General features: G+C 54.8%; 1 protein-coding gene across 25 annotated transcripts in view; it reads right to left on the reverse strand.

Moving 5' to 3' along the window:
• Positions 1–6,196: 6,196 nt before the first annotated feature.
• DYSF (dysferlin) overlaps positions 6,197–16,942 on the reverse strand; it is a 227,828-nt gene continuing 217,082 nt past the window's right edge. For all 25 annotated transcript variants that reach the window (XM_037807433.1, XM_037807457.1, XM_037807450.1 and 22 more), the window contains 5 exons: positions 13,657–13,756; positions 12,861–13,039; positions 11,370–11,479; positions 9,968–10,115; positions 6,197–6,450 (listed from right to left, as the gene is read on the reverse strand). In XM_037807433.1, the coding sequence (XP_037663361.1) occupies positions 6,412–6,450; positions 9,968–10,115; positions 11,370–11,479; positions 12,861–13,039; positions 13,657–13,756 (576 nt within the window). In that variant the 3' untranslated portion in view covers positions 6,197–6,411. The remainder of the gene's footprint in view (positions 6,451–9,967; positions 10,116–11,369; positions 11,480–12,860; positions 13,040–13,656; positions 13,757–16,942) is intronic.

A 16,942-nucleotide genomic window follows, 5' to 3' on the forward strand; every position in this document is an offset into this window, starting at 1 on the left:
GTGCGCCCTGCACTGGTGTCCATCAAGATGTGGCTAATTCATCCAGTGTGGGGAGTGTTGTGCCAACACGTGCTACTAAATCGTGGGTCTCCCGAACTTTTAACATCCGCTCCAGAGCTTTCTCACTCTGTACCCCCTCCTCCCAACCCCAGCCTCTTCTTGCCCCGCATGTCTGATCACCTCGCCAGGGTATGCGGGCACCCTCGCAGGCCCTGCCAGTCTACCCCAGGAGGGTGCCGAGTCGAGTCGTGTTGATGCCAGGCTGAATGAGGGCTTCCCAGACCCGGCCCAGAGAAGCCGAAGTTTCGCCGCTCCTGCTCCACCCCCGTCCCTGACAGGTGAAAGGTTGACCCACTGACATCTTGCTCTGTTCTTCTCTCCTGACCCCTCCTCCCAGCCCCAGAAGGGCTTTTCTCTCCCCCTTACTGCCTAGGACTCCCCCTGGGTTATCCTTCTGCCTTCCCGGTCCTGAGGCATCCCTGAGACTCCCTTCCTCATCTCTGGGCAGTAAGCCTCATATGCTCCAGGAGGAGGAGAGGGAAAAACAGTTTGCAAAGCCACAAGAGGCACCAGCAGCTATTTCAAAAATTTGTTACCTATTATATGTACGAGTGATTTCTTAAGGTATTTGATCGTTTCACCCCTGGTCCTTAGTCAATGTCCATTTGAAAAGATCCCAGAACATCTCTGCTGAACCAAGAAGTAAAGGGAAGAGTTTCCCACCAGGTCTGAGCAGAGCAGGTGAAGTTGAGAGAACTCCAGGGGACTGGAGGGGTTGGGGTGGGACACAGTTGAGCTCCTGGAGGGCCTCAGAAGGGTCTCCTGAGCCGAGCAGGGGAATAGGAGGATGGGCTCCAGCCCCAGGCGGGTGGTGGAAACAAGGAGGACCAGCCACGCTGGGGCAAGCACTCAGCCCCTCTCCCCGGAACACAGCCAACCTCTACCCCTGCATAAACACTCATCTCTTAAGTCCTCCCTTCAGAACCCGAGTCAGCCTTGCAGGGCAATGGAAAATGGAGCACGAGGCAAACGATGGCACATACAGCAAACTACTGGGTTGTGAGGAAACCCTGACATGAGGCTTCCTCAACTGGATTTTGGGAGGGGCAGGGTGGGAGAGTTGTCTCTCTTTCCCTGCCATATTCTGTTTCTAACCGAATAAGCCTGGGAGTCAGGGGGCAGGGCAGAATGGAGAAGGTTCTGGCTGCCTGATGGAATGATGAGCAAGCTGAGGAAATTCTCCAGCAGTTGCGTGAGGTTCTTGCTCTCTTTCCTGTCCCCAGCTGCCATGGTTTTTCTGTTTTTCTGTCTCTGTACTTCACCTTGAATCTATTTTTCTCTACATCTGTCTCTGTTGCCTCTCCTTTACACACACAAACATGTACACCCATGCCATGAAAAAACAAGATTAAAACAAAGGGAGAGAAACAGTGTATGAAACCCATGTTGGACCAAGCCACAGGTAATAGGAGCTGCAGCTATTTTTCCCCAGAGGGAGGAACAAAAGCAAATTTGGGAAAGGAGGGAGAGGAAAGTCACCACTACTCATTTCAATATCACAGCAGCCATTTAGGGACCTGGTACTCCAGGATGAACCCTTGCCCTTACCCAGTTCCCCTTTGCAAACAGGAAACGTTTCCTGGGCTGTCACCGTGTCCCCATCAGGGGATGCCCACCTGGCTCCTCTGGAAATCCCATAATCCTACATTTATGAAACACGTAGAGAGAGGATTGAGACAAGTTTGAGTTCCCTGGGTGTGGAGGCAAAATGGGGAGGGGTGTGGGTCCAGGGGAGAGCCAGGCTGTGCTTACAGTTCTGTCTGGGTCTATCTGACCTCCCTGTCCCCCCATGCAGGGCTGCCCACACAGACCTAGAAAGGAAAACAAATGCTGGTGTGTGTGTAGGTAGAATATCTCTCTCTGGAATACCAGCGGAGAAAATTAAAGAAGGGAACTGAATATTCTGGTACAAAAGGCTCACCAAGTTTTATGGAACCGCTTTTCTAACAGATGAGAGTTATTCGCCACTTTGCGGTGAAAGTAGATCTCGAGTGTTGAGAACTAACTAACTGATGAGAAAATGAAACCCAATTTGAGATGACTCAAAGGAACTGGCTGTTTAAGGAGAACTTGCAATGAAACTCTTGATGAAGTCCCATCAGTGAAGGACGGGAAGCAGGCATCTTCTTAACAATTGAGATGCAATTTCAACCTTCCAGGCCCAGACTAAGGGGTGGGTGGGTGGTGGGGACAGTCAAGTCTGCAGGCAGTTTCCATGTAGAGTTAGCAAGTGCTATAACAAAAGAGATACCCGGTTGCCAGGGCAGGTCAAAGAAACAGCCCAGAGGAAGCTGGGGCAAGGCCAGGTCTGCGAATGGCTCAATTCAGTGGAGCAGAAGTAAAGAGAAAGAAGACAAAGGCAGAGGCACTGGGGTTTCACTGATGTTGGCCCTGCTGGGACATAGGTGGAGGCAGTGGTATTGAAAGAGAGGTGGCTTGATTAAGAGAGATTTGAGAACCAGAACCCGTGGGACCTGGTGACACTTCAGATATGGGGGTAGGAGGATATCTTTCACGGGTCCAGCTCCAGTGACGGGAAGGTGGAGGGAACCATAGAGCGGGAACTTTTTTTTTTTAATGGGGTGGAGGATGGAGATTTGGGGTGGAGGCTTTGCAGTTATGGTCCCTATGAATCACCCAGGGGGGATGCCCCAGGGGTGGGAGTCGGGTAACAAGCCTGGGGCACAGGACAGACACGGCTGGGGTTAGGGCTTCCAGAGTCATTAGCCTTGGGGGACAACTGAAGCCATATTTGTAGATGAGGCTGCCCAGGAGGTGCGGGTGTAGGAACAGAGCCCAGCCCTGGGGAATACTACAGGGCAGCAGAAAAGGTGAAGCCAGAGAGAGAGAGGAGGAAAAGGGGGTGACTGTGGTATCACGGAAGCTGAGGACAGGAAGTTTATCAAGAAGCAGAGAATGTTCAGCTGCTGCTGAGAGTCAGAAAGGATAGGGACCAAAAAGTGGGAGAATTATATAATTTAATGTAATATGAAATATAGTAATATATAGTAAATATAGTAAATATACTATATAGTAATATATAGTAAATATAGATGTAACCACTGAGGCTAGACAGTGTCCTCATGTGAATTAGAAAAAAGTGCCCCTCCCAAAAACTGGTTGACTTCTATCTATCAGAAAACTATTGTAATGCACTGATTTTATTACAACACACTTGGCCACCATCTGTGGGGAAATTTTTATAATAATTAAATTTATGATATCTTAGCTCTGGTTGTTGGTTAACTGTAGTAAAAGCAGTTTTCGGGGAAGCAGAATGAAATTTATCAGTGAGGATGATTTGAACTGAGGGTAGCATACTGCCCAACCAGAGATGGCTTAAACTGGAAGGAACTTATTATCCATATAGCAAGACATCTAAAGGTAGGGCAGTTCCAGAGCTGGCTGTCTCTCAGTGGCTTCATGGAGAACCAGGTCCATCCCATTCTGCTGCTCTGCCATTCTCTGTGGGTTGGCTTTCTTCCTCGGGCTTGTTCCCCTCATGATCACAAAATAACAGCTACAGCTCCAGTCATCACATTTTCCACAAGATTAAGAAACAGAAAATGAGGATGTTTCTCCTTGTTTGTCCTTCTTCACTGGGGAGAAAACCTCCCTAGACGTGTCCCATCTCCCACATACCCATCACCACTAGCACCACCACTTTCCCTTCACAGCTCATTCATGTGACCAGGCCACATGCCCTGTCCTAGCCAAGGGTAAGGGCATCACTGTGATTGTCTTGATCTGACAAAGGTGCCTCCGCCTGGGCCTGAGCTCAGGGCCAGCAGAAGCCTGAACAATATCAGGGTTCTTTCAGCAAGGAGAAGAAGAGAGAGGGTGGCCGTTGGGAGAAGCAACACAGAGTGCCTGTGAAGTAGATGGAAGGGCAAGTGTGAGGTGAGGAGATGGAGACAGCAAGCATAGACAATGCTTTCTAGAACTTTGCCAAGGGAAGAGAGAATGTAACTGCAAGGAGACGTGGAAGGAGGAAGTGCATTTTAATTGTGTCCTAAAATGGTTTGAACTTTCGTGTCCAAAATTGACTTGATAAATGATATCGCCATCTGACAACCCATAGAGTCAGACAGTTGGGAGTCATTTGGGATTTATCTCCCAGCCCCCCCACCCCACAGCTGTAACCAGTCAACTCCCAGGTCCTGTTGAGTCTTATCACTAGTTTCCTGATACACTTTTCCCACCAGGCTGGGAGCTCGGGAAGGTCAGGAATCGGGTAATTCACTACTGTTGCCTCAGAACCTGCTCTTGATCTACCATATGGAGTATCTCCACAAACGTTTATTGGGCATGGTGTCTCCTTGCCATATATTCCCCATTTTCCCCTGATTTTTGCTGGGTGACCTATACAGGTTCCAGGGAGCAGGTGAAACCCCAGCTCCAGGAATGGAGCTGGCTTTGGACTGATCCCAACCCTGAGGAGGGCAGAGCAGAGAGGCAGAAAGAATGCAAACTCTTGATGTCCCAGTCGAGGAGCTGGATCAGCCCTTGCCTGAAGCTGGTACTTATGCATGTTTCATTTCTGTAAGCCATTAAATTACCTTGACTATGCTAGTTTGAGCAGGGTTTTCTCATACCTGCAACCCAGAGCTGCAAGATAAACCAAATGAATAAATGAAAAAAAATTAACGAATGAGCGCAGTGTCCCCCAAAACTCTTTTCAGCCGGCTGATAATTGCATTCTATGCATTATTTCCTCCTGCCTCCCTGTATCTGGAAGGGAAAGTGAACCTTCTTTCCAAAACTAACAACTTCCTCCTTTTCTAGAAATGGATTCCATTAATTAATGCCCTCCCTGACCCCCAGTCTCTCTTGTGTCTTTGATCATTCCCTATCTGGTGGCTTCTTCCTCTCCCTCTTCAAATATTCTCGGGTCTCCCCTATCCTTAAAAAAAAAAAAAAAAATCCCTGAAAACCTGAAGCTGGAGCCCCACCTCTTCCTGCCTTTCGCCTGCAGTCCTCTCTACAGGGCACTGCCCTCCCTGCCTCCACGCGGGCACACCTTGGTGGTGCTCAGTGAAGGTGCATTACCACGCCCTTCCCAAAGGGCTCTGTGTGAGGACAGCCACCTGGCACCAGGGTCCAGTGTCAGGGTCTCAAGACTGGTCCCCCAGGGCCACCTCCAGCCTGAAGCTCTCCTAAAGCGAGAATCACTCAGCTGTTAAGATGAGGCTCCGTCACCCAGGGGGGTTCGAGATATCAACCCCCATCCCAACCACTCCTGGTCCTGCCAATCGGGGGAAGAGCCAGGGGGAGCGGGAAGGATCACTCTGGGGCCTTGGGGCCAGGGCCAGGGGAGCAGGCTCCCAGCAGGAAATAGGAGACACTCTCCTGGGGAGCAGGCAGCCACCCAGGAGAGGAGGCGGCCAGGCGCTCAACAACTTCCAGCCCCTCGAGCGAGAGGGTCTGGGGCCTCTATTTTAGAAACATGATGTTTTCATGCTCTTTGCTTTTTCTGTAAGGGTGTTCCTGCTGCTTCTTTAGATTTTAGCCTGAGTCCTGCAGGGAACGTCAGTCCGATGGCTAATGCTAAGCTTCAGACTGCAGGGAAAGGTGTCTTTGTCCAGACCAGACCTATAAAGCAGGTTGAGGGGGTAGAGGGACGGAATCCCAAGGAACCCCAAAAGCATGCGGGACAAGGTCAAAGCCAGAGGAGCAGCAGCTCTCCCTGTGGGGAGAGCTTCTGGCCCAACATTTTCCTTGGTGCTCTGTGTTTATAAAGTGGAGCCTCTCTCTTGGCACGGTCAAAGAAACCAGAGGGTACTAGTAACTGCCCACCTGAGTGAAGGGTGGCCTGGAAAAGAAGGGGAGATGTTCAAGGGCCAGGGAGAAGGGGTAAGACTCGGAGAAGAGAGGAGGAAGAAAATGCTGGGTCTTTAGGCATGCCAGACACCAAGCCTCAAAGCCCACAGCCCTCCCCCCAACCAGGCCTATAAAAGAATAAACAATTCCACAGGGCACCCCATCCACTGCATCTGGGTGCTCTGTCTCAAGAATGCTGAGCCAGAGATGGTGCACACCCCGCTCACACCCCTCTCTTCCTTCCCCACCCACCCAGACAATCCCCCATACAGAGGCACACCCCATTCAGGTCCTACAACACACACACCAACACTGCTTTGTGGTTTAAACTGTCTTGTACTGAAATACGAGCTGATCCAAAAAAGGGTTGGGTTGGGTTGGGGGAGAAAAAAATGATGAGAGCAGGGTGATCCCGGGGCTCGATGTCTGCCAACTCTCAGAGCATGTGCCAGTCCATCTGTCTGTCTGCCCGCCCTGGCAGAATGGTCAAGCCTTGGAGGTCCGAACTGGACGGAGGCGGCAGGCCTTTGCTCAGTTGAAGGGCTTCACCAGCTTCATGGCAGCATAGTTCTGGGGGGAGGGAGGAAGAAGGGACACATGGTGACCCCGTCAGCATGGACACAACTGGAGCAGCTGCCCCTACAGGGGCCAGAGGGGCAGGTGGAGCTTCCCGGAGGCAGGGGGGCTGGGACAGGAGGCTGGTGGCGATTCACCCACCTGTCTGCAGCTTGCCCTCACTACCCACCATCCCACAGTCGGCCCTGCCTGGCACTCTCGCCAATCAGGCAAACCCAACCCCACCTGAAACTCGGCTCCCACCCTCCCACCTGCACGCCCTCCCACACACACCCCCATGGAAACCCAGGCTCGCTGGTCACGACTTTCCTGCCCAGAAACAAAGTGAGGCGGTGGGTGTACGGGGACGACCCAAAACACAGGCCAGCACCAGGGATGGGTCGCCCTGAGGGAGCCTTGCCCGCTACAGCCCGGACAGGAATCTCCCCTCCCCACGCCTCCCCCCAAAACCATGAAAACACATACAACACAACACAGGGCTCCTAATTGGGACAGTATGTTCCCCAGCGCCGGCCCGGGAAAGCCGACTCTGGAAACAAAGCCGGCCGCTCTCCTTCCCCGCCAAGCTGCCTCCTGCCTCCCCACTCTGGCCCTGCTCCTGGCTAGCTCCAAGGGGGAGGCTGAGAAGAATCAGATGGGCTCCCCCCACCCTCCTCCCGGGGGAATTTCCAGGAGGGTGGGAGGTGAGGCCCACTGGAGGGGAGCCGCCCCGTCCTTGGCCCCTCCACCAGGCCCTGGCTTGGGATGACAGGAGTAGGCCCTCGGCCCCGGGCTCCCCAGGCCTGAAGCCCAGGCGAGGGGCCCCTGTGGAGTGCAAGCGTGGGGCTGGGGCCAGCCAGGGGATGGAGGGACCAAGGCCTGCAAGCAAAGGCTGTCTGCAGCCTCCGTCCCAGCCGCCCCTCCTTCCCCACCACCCTAACCCTCAGCAGGGATCTGACCTCCACATGGCATTTCACAGAGGTCAACTTACAGAAGAACTCAAAGGAGAGTGATTTGGCTGTTGGCGGCCAATAGACAGGGGAGGGGCTATGGCCAGGGCCCCCCCAAAGGGCCTCTCTGCACCAGCCCAAAGGACCTGGGGCTCAGACCACCCCCAGAGACCAGGAAAGACCCCTGGTTGGACGTGACTGGAAATCTTTCCTTCTTCTGCCAGCCAGCCTCCTTCCCGTGGTTCCAGAAGGCCAGAGCCTCACAGGCCAGGCCCAGCCGGCTCAGGGCTGTGGGTGGGCACAGAAAGGACAGTGGCGAGGTCACTCTGGAGCTGCCCACGCCCTTGTCTCGGCTCTTCAGGAGGAGGCTTGCTTGACATGGGGTCCCCAGGGAGGGTGGAGGGAGCGCCCCTAACCACGGCCCTGGCACAGGAGGGCTGGCCAAGGTCACACGGAAGTCACCAGCAGGGCCTGTACCCAGCCAATGTCTCCTGACTCCAAGTGCAGTGCTCTGTCCTGCACACATTCAAACTTTACTGTGCCCAGATGCAGACCCTCACTCAGCACATCTGGGGCCAGCCCAGGACTCTGCATCGCCACTGAGCTTCCAGTGCTGATGCTGCTGGTCCAGGGTCCGCACAGGGAGGGGCAAGGGTCCGTTCCAGCTCCCCTCTTCCTAAACTCCCGGGCCTGAGCCTCATCTAGCATTCGATGATATGAGATGTATCTCGTCATTTCCTTCTTTCAGGGTCTCCCCAGCGGCCCAGGTCTTGTCACCTGCCTCATCCCTACAACACATCCATAATAAAGACATTGGCTCTAACCGAATGGCGGCCAGATGGACACGGGAGAGGAGGTGAGCCTGCGGACAGGCCAGGCGAGGGGCACAGACACCCTGTCACCCCCCGGCAGCATATGCCTCCGGGCATGTGCCCCTTCTGTGGCCCTGGGTCTAATCTTCTGATTTCATCTTCCTTTGCCTAAAGAGGGCCACACCCCACCCCTCATCCCCAAATTGTACAAGGCTCAGCCCCCCTCCATCTGGGTCCATCCCTGCGCTGTGGTAAGTTTGCTCATCAGCTCTGACGTGGCTGCTGAGCCTCCGGGTGCATCTCTCTGTGGGTCCGCAGGCATCCGGCAGCCCAGAGGGCCCAGCCCGTGGAAGGACCCCTTGGCTGCCCTGGCTCTAGACCCTCCTTGGTTGTTTATGGACCAGAGGGAAGCCAGGCCTGAACCAGAGGCCCTCCACTGCTCCTTGTGGGGTATAATGTTAGGGACGGGACCGAATGATTTTGTGGTTCTAACTGTCCTCCCATGGGGCACACTTGCTGATACCTGTTCTCTCCGGCTCAGGTCAGGGAGAGCTTCATCTCCCCACCACCACCTCCTCTGGAAGGAGTCACAAAGCACCCCGGTGGCAGTAACTCCCCCAGCAGATGGTCCATGCCATGCAGGGACAATGCCCTTGGCCAGGGGCCTGGTGTTGACCCTGACTGATGCCCACAGCGGCCAGAGTGCTGGACCAAGAGCTGTGCACAGATATGCCGTGCAACCTAGAGCCCGTCTCTTCCCCTTCTGGGTGGCTGTTTTCTTGCCATTAAAATCAGGATGTTACGGAGTTGATTGCACCATCCTCTCTATTTTTATATAGGTTTGAAATCTTCAGGCTAACACAGTTTTTACAAATTTAAAAGACCATATTGAAAATAAAGTGTGAGCCTGGGAACACTGGGATCCCTTCCAGGTCTGAGGTTCCAGAGCACCCAAGGATGAGCTGTAGGGGCCAGAGCAGCCCAGGCAGGGAAGACGGCCCGGGAGCCTCCTCCTGGAGTAGGGACCCACAGAGCTGGGGGCACAGCAGCGGTCACTGGTGGGACCCTGGCCAGCTCTTTTCCAGGCATGGTCTGGCTTCTTAGCCAAAAAAAAAAAAGGGACCCCCAAATGTGCACTGGGCCAAGGGAGAGACTCTTGGGCCAGCCCCCTGCTCACCCCACACTGTCCCAAGTGCCTGCCCCACTGCAGGAGCAGGACACACTCTACTAAGTTCCTGCAGGGGGATATTGGCTGAGACCCCCTCCTAGCCCCAGTTCTCCGCTTCCACTCCCCCAGCAGCTGCCCTCCTCACAGGCAGCAGCCTTCCCCCAGCTCCACCATCCATATCTTCCCTTCCCTTCCAGACCGAGTTCCAGACCCTCCATCCAGAAGGCTCCCTGACCTCTCCTGCCCCTGGCCAGTGGCCTCGCTTTCTGCCAACCCTTTGATCCACTTCCAGGGGCCTGCTGAAGACAGCTACACCTCCCCATCAAGGGCAGGAAACCAGGTTCCCATTGGACTAAGGGCCCTCCAAAGGTAGGACTCTGTCCCCTTACCAGGCTGGGCACTCCCCAGAGTGGGGGCTGTGCCTCCCTCATCAGACCAAGGGCTCCCCAAGGACAGAGGCTACTGCTTTCCGTCAGAATGGGGGGAGCTCTTTAAAGACAGGGACTGGACCCCACCAGGCCAGAGGGCAGGGCTGGGTCTCCCCTCTCAGACCAGGAGCTCCCCCAAGCAGGGTCCGTGCCTCCCCCCTCAGACCCGCTCACCGGGAAGGCGTAGACGAAGATGCCCAAGAACAGCAGGAGGACGAAGAGAATGATGAAGAGGATGATTGCGCACCGGAATCGCCGCCACAGGATGAACTTCATGGTCTTGTACGGGGAGGTGAACCACAGGAAGGAGGTGTCGGGGCGCCTGAAACGAGACCACCAAGGTCAGCGGGGCACCCTTCTCCAGCCTCGGGCCCCTCACCCCAGACGTGGCATCTGCATTCCCTTCTCCCTGCCTTTGCCACAGTGTTACCCCGCTCCCTCCCCACTCCTGGGCTGCCCTCCACTTCTTTGGTGCCTGCAAACCCCACACACCCCCAGGGCCCAGTTCCTAGCCCACCCTCTCCAAGACACCATCCCTGCCACTCTCCAGGACTGAATCACAGACTCCAGATTCGGGAGCTGTGCAGAGCCCCAGGGGGCTGGCAAGGTGGGTGAGAAGCCAGGCCATCGGCCCAAAGCACAGGTCCCTCCCTGGTAGCGGCAGGATGGGGCCGAGAGAACCCAGAAACCTGGTTTGTCTCACCCCCCACCAAGAGCCTCAAACCTTCCCCTTGGTCAGCCCTGCACCAAGAGAGCATCCGAGATTGCGTATCTCAGTGACAGCTGCATTACATTCCGGTTGCATGCTGCTGGGCCTCGTAGCCCTCAACTCCCTGTCCGAATCCCACCATCCATGGGCCTTGCCTCTCGCTGCTCTGCCAGCCGTGGCACCCAGGATGGCACCGTGAAGAAGTGAGCCACCATCCATAACTATGCCCTGAGCCAAGCAGGCAAATGCACCCTCACCCCCACCCCGCAGCGTCCTTCAGCCCCAGCATCTGCCAGCCAGGCTTCCACAGCCCCTGGCTTGGTCTGTCTCCCCTCAAGTCCTGTGATGTAGGGAAGGCAGGGACTCATCTCCCCATATCATGGATGGGAAAATCAAGGCTGGAAGACTGTTCTAAAGCCACGTCGACAGAACAGGAGAGCCCTGGAAGGCAGCTTGGTAAGGGGAAAGACCTTGGGCAGGCTCCTGAGTCCATCAGACCAGGTTTGGGAATTCCAGCTTCCCCACCTTTTTATGGAATGACCTTACTGAACTTTTCTGCTATTGGTTCCTCATCTGTAAAGTGGGGCTAATGATACAAAAACGGAGGCTCCAAAACCCACTATATATATATATATATATGGCAGGACATTTGACACGTGACAAACAGTACCCAGCAGTGCCTGTTTCTCGAATTAGCTGAGGAGCAAGTGTCCCCTGGAATGACTTCCACGTGGCAGCCTCAGCTCACTCCAGCTTTGGGGCCTCTGTGTGGTACATTGCGGGGTGCCTCCTGGACTCTGGCTTACACTCACCACCCCCCACCCCCCAGGCTCCCAGGGCATCTGAGGTCAGGGGCAGGGCACTAACCTGGGGGCCTCCAGCTTGGGGTTCATGTTGGGCTCATCGCGGCCCTGGCCTGCAGGCCGCTCCTCGTGCTCATTTTCTGCTAAGATCTCCAGCGTCAGCTCCAGCTTGCCCTGTGGGCACAGGGGGCTGGTCACGGGCACAAAAGCCCTGCCTGGTGACCTGGAGAGGAGCCAGGCCCCAACAGATGCAAGGGCCGCGTCATTATTTTTAAAAAGGCGTGGGCTTGTTCTGATTGTAAAAGCCACATATGCTCTTTGTAGAACGATTAGTAACTACAGAAATGTACAGAGAAGGGAGGCTATCACTTATCATTCCAGCATGTAGACACAAGCACCATTCATCTGTTTATGTATTGGAGAGTTCTGTCTCTGCAAGTAGATGAACTATCATACTGGATATAAAGTTCTGTCACTTGTCTTTTTTGCTTAGGAATATATTATATTTGACTATAATTATATATGATTATATATTCTTTAAAGTTTGCTTTTTAATGGCCACAACATATTCCATGGGAAGGTTGACCATAATTTATTTAGTAGACTACTTATTTGGGTTCGCTGAAGTTGTTGCCAACCTTTGACATTATAAATAATTCTCAAAGAAACGTCCCGGGACCTAAAGTTTTAATGTTATCTGATTATATCTTCAGGAGAGATTTTAGAAGTGGGACGACAGAGTCAAAGGGCATAAATATTGTTAAATGTCTTACAAATTAGCAAACTGCTTCCCAAATAGTATAATAATTAGCACCCCCAGCAGAAGTAAATAAGAGTGCCTCTCGGCATCCTTTTTTATTAGGAAAAAAAAAGTCTTTCATAACTTAATAGGCAAAAATGTTATCAAATTAAAATATTCCTTTATTTCATAACTCGGGGGAATAAACTATTTTTTTACGTTTAATGGCCATTGGTACTTCTTTTGTGAATTATCTGTTCTGTCCTTTGCTCATTTTTCTTTTGGGGTATTAACATTTCTTATTGTTATAATTCCTTACATAGCACAGACATTTTATCTCAAGGGCCACTGTGAGGGTTGGCTGGCTGCCATTTCTAAGTAAACTCTCAGGGATTAGCCTCTTCTCCAAGACTGCTCTGAACTCGGGGAAAGGACCCTTCTCCTTGGTCCTCCAGCCACACCCCTGAGCCGACCTCTGGGCAAGGATGGTCCCTTGGGGATTTCTGTTCAAATGGGCCAAACACGACCCCTGCCCATCACAGGAAGCCTGGGTCAAAGGGGACACTGGGACCCAGGTCACTGTCAAGGTCAAGTGAGCTGAGTTCCAACAGGGTCCAATGTAAACAGACTTCCCTGGGAATGTGGGCCTCAAAGGAGAGGGTGTCTGGGGACCGCAGGGCAGGAGGGATGATGGACAATGGAGAGAGGGAGGGCAGGAGAGCAGGAGAAAGGGGGGACAGGAAGCAGGTGTGTGCCCAGTGACTTCTATGGGGGAAGCCCCCCTGCTTTCCAGTGGGCTGGAGGGAGTAGACTTACCGCCAGCATCTTTTTCTCACCCTCTTCTGCCATACAGGGCCACCAGCCCTTCACTGTTTTCTGTTCAAAAAGGGACACAAACCAATCGGGGTGGAAGGTGTCATCCAGCTGGTCTAAGGAGCACTTCTCCGCCGTCTTGGCTGGCTTGGGCATGCGGTTGAGATCCAGCTGCAGGGAACCTGCAACACGGGAGTGGTTTCTTTTTTGGCCAAAGCCCCTTCTCCCCCCAGGGTCACCCTAGGGCAGTGCAGGTTCAAGAAAAACTCAAGGTCACCTCCTCAGCTTCCATCCATGGGCACAGCCATGGATCGAATCCCCCAAACTGCCCGTCTCTGCACCCGCTGCCTCTCTCCATCCGCATGGCTTCCACCTGCTCAGGTGGCCACGTACCCTCTGATCACCCACATGGCTGTGCACCCTGACACTGCACTACACAGAACTCATCCACACCCCCATTGTTTGTATCCATAACATAGAATTTTTTATAGAGCACCTCCTATATGGCAGGCCTGGTGCTGGGAACTTGGGATTAAAATGAGGATCGCAGAGTCTGTTGGGGGACACAGATTCCTACACCACAGCCTGGGTGGTCTTTCCGATGACTCCACCAGCCCTGCTGTGTCACATGCCTCGCGTCAGAGCTGGGGACCCAGGGATCCTGGGCTTCCTGGGTGCCAAAAGGAGGTCCCCTCCTCCTGCCCAGGCTTCCCAAGGGGCTCAAGAGTGGTCCCTGCACAGTGGGGTCTAGAGGCAGCCCCTGCTGTGCAGAACAGGGTTGACCCAAAAGGGTGCTCACCCAGGTAGTCGTCAAAGGAGAACCTGTCATTGTCCCAGATCTGGAATACCACGCGTGCTGGGATTTTGCTCTCAGTCTTGTCCAGCCTCCAGAAGGCATCCTGGCCCAGGGAGAAGCAGAAGAAGCAGCAAGGTTAGAGAGAGGCAGGGGCCCTGTCCAGCCTGGAAAGCTGCCTGGAGGAGGCAGGGGAGTGGGATGTCCCTAGGGTCTCGCCAAAGCCAGGGTTCTGGCAGAAAGACTGCAAAGGGCAGTGTTCACAGGTGGGCTCACTTCATGTAAGATGGCTCTCTTATTCCATGAGTCAGTTCTGTGAGTTTATCACCCCCACTTTACAAATGATGAAACAGAGGCTTGGAGAAGTTGAATTTTCCACCCCTCAGCCCTGCTCTGCCCATGTGCTCTTGGGGTCAGGGTGGGCTGGCTGAGAACCTGGGGGGGGCCCTCACCCTGCTCCAGCTGTCACTGGAAGGACCGTCCCCAATACACCACTGTAAGGAGCTATTACTGGGGGGCCAGTGACCCCAGCTCCTGCCTCACCACCCCACCCCACCCTCACCTCCAAGAGCTTCTCCCAGAGAAACAAAAGAAGGCCTGGGTTTGCCCATGGGCCCAGCCACCCTCAGCCCAAAGGACTGTCACTGGGGCTTTCCCACTAAAGCTGCCTTGTTCTATGTGCTCTCGTGGTGGCTTCACCTGAGATGGAGGCAAGGATGGGAAGCGTATGGAACCTTCTGCAGACAGTGGGCCCCAGGTCCCAAGGGCCAGTCAGAGCTAGGGCCTGTACCCAAGTCTCCTGACACCCAGCCCAGCTCTGTCAGACAGACCCACGGGGGACCCTACACCATGAGGGGACAGATTCCGTGAGCATCAGAGGCTTATCCAGCCAGGGGATGCCTGGCCAACACAGCCTACTGCCCAGCCAGGGCCACACCTGCCGAGTGCCCACCGGCCTCAGAGTCCTGTCACCCAGATTCCACCAAGCTCCTGAACCTAAGGCCACAACTCCTGCCTAGAAGGAAGGGTCACCCTGCAAAGCACCCAGCCATGGCCTGGCCTGCTGCCTGAGCTGGTTGGAGGGGCCCCTTGCCCCCCAGCCCTCTGTCTGGTGCCTCCCCCCTTTTCTGGGCCCCAGCCTGGCCCCAGCGCTCCTGCAGGTGCCTCCCTCCTCTGGCGAGGCTTTTATGGCACAGGCCGCCAGCATCCTCCATTCCTCCCAGCCCGCCCGGTTTATGGGCTCGGTAATGAGCCAGAGGTTCAAACGGCCCCTGGTGGGAGCAGCTGGGCTGGGGCTCCAGCCTGGGGAGCACCCCCCTTCACCCCCCCCAGTCCCAGCCGCTCATTACGCTCCCGGCCTGGGCACTTTTACTAGCTGTTTATTTGCAGGGTGGGTGCCCGATGTGCAGGCAGGGCCTGGTGGGTGTGCTGGGCTCCAGGTGGGGAGCCGGGCCTGGGCAAGCAGCGGTGGTTCAGAGCAGCCGGATGAAAGGAGACCTTGTACTTTATGACAGTCTCGTCTGGTTAATGGGGTCCCTGGAGAGCCAGATTGCCAGAGGCCCTGAACCCCACAGCAGAGGGCCGGCTCAGCAGCAGGCCCGGGGAGCCCAGAGGTTTTGCAGGCCCCCCAGCCCCTGGCACTAACCCCACCCCAGACTTAGCCCTTCAGCCCCCACCAGGTAATTGGCACCCCACTGAGGACCCCATCGCTCTACCCTGCTCCCCCAAGTCCCTTCTCCCACGGAGGGACCCACTGGCCCCGCCTCGGGCCAAGCCAGCTTCCTCGCTCCTCAACCTGGTTGACCGCTAACCTCTCCTTCTGAACTTGGCATCACACAGAACTTTCCATTCCCTCCAGCCCTCCACCCTCCCAGTGTCCCTCAGCTCCTGCAGGCCTGCTGCCTGCAGAACCTCATGGGCCCCCTAGCCCAGACTCCGAGGACCCTCAGGCCAAACTTTCCCTTCCATACATCCTTACCCCCTCTTCCTCCAAAACCCCCACCGTGGTCAGCCCAACTCTGTGCCAGAGCAGAGCCACCCCAAATTCCTGATCGGCAACCCCACCTGGGCCTCAGAACTGCCAGGTAAGGCTGTTCTGTGCCACCAGTTAGCACTCTCCTCTCTTCCTCCCTCCCTCCCTCCCTCTCTCTTTCTCTCCACCTCTCTCCCTCTTATAACAGCTATTTCTCATTGGACTCAAATCTCCTACCTCATTGCCAGGAGATTCTCTCTCTCCTGCTTTACAGAAAAAAATAGAAGCCTCAGTGTCCTGCAATTCCTGCTTGCCCACATCTCCTCCCGCCACGCTGAAGGGAAGGAGGCCAGCGTGCACCTCTCGGCCTCGGCTCCCCCGTCCACACTGCAGAGACAAAGAGCCTGGCGGGCCACGTGGGGCTCGGGGAGCCCCAGAGACAGTGTGTGTGATGCCTTCCCCCCTCACCCCCACCATTGCTGGCCTCCGCTCCCCCTCTGTTTGCAGCAGATAGAGGTGGGGCTCTTTGATTTGGAGCTCTCCCTGAAAAAATGCAATGTCTGCTTTGCTACAGAAACATGCTTGTGTCAGAAAAACAAACTGAGGAACACCCAGCGAGATTAAACCTGCAAATAGAATAGGCTTTCCTTGATGGCACAGGACCCAGGGCTGTTGCTAAATGCTGCTTTCTGGCAGGCCCTGTGCAGCACACCTTGGGTGAAAGAATCCATTCCACCTTGCTCAACCCATATTTTGTTTTGTTTGATGGTTTCAGAATGTTCAGCAGAATATTTTGATTTCTCACAAGTGCGGAGAAGACACGATGAAGAGAACTCAGAAGTGCAAGGGCACTCAGCTCTTCAGGAAAGAAAGAGGAAGTCTTGAGCCACCTCTGGAAGGAGATGGGCCCAGCAGAACCTAAACACCAGAGGCATTTGTTCCTTTGCGTAGGGGAGCACCTCAAGGTGGACATTAATTTTCAGTGGGATGCAGGTGATGCGAAGCTCCAGGGGCCCCCTCTGCCTACACTGGCACCCATGAGGCCCTCACGGCCCACAGCAACCCCTGCTCTGTGCTCCCCAGAGGCAGGCAGGGCCAGGAAGGAGGCCGTCCTCCCTCAAGCTCTGCCTGTGGCAGGAGAAAAGAGTGTACCACCCAGGCGAGCTCTAAAACAGGAGACGCCAAGACACGGGAGCTGAGATCCCTGAATCCACCTCCCCTCTCGGGCTGACACCGACCAGGTCTCCCCAGATGCCTTCAGCCTGGTGACGAGAGGTCAGGGGGTGGGCAGAGGAGGGTCAAGGCTTCAGGCCTGTAAGA

Source organism: Choloepus didactylus, chromosome 17 (assembly GCF_015220235.1).
Source record: "Choloepus didactylus isolate mChoDid1 chromosome 17, mChoDid1.pri, whole genome shotgun sequence".
Classification (NCBI taxonomy): Eukaryota; Metazoa; Chordata; class Mammalia; order Pilosa; family Megalonychidae; genus Choloepus; species Choloepus didactylus.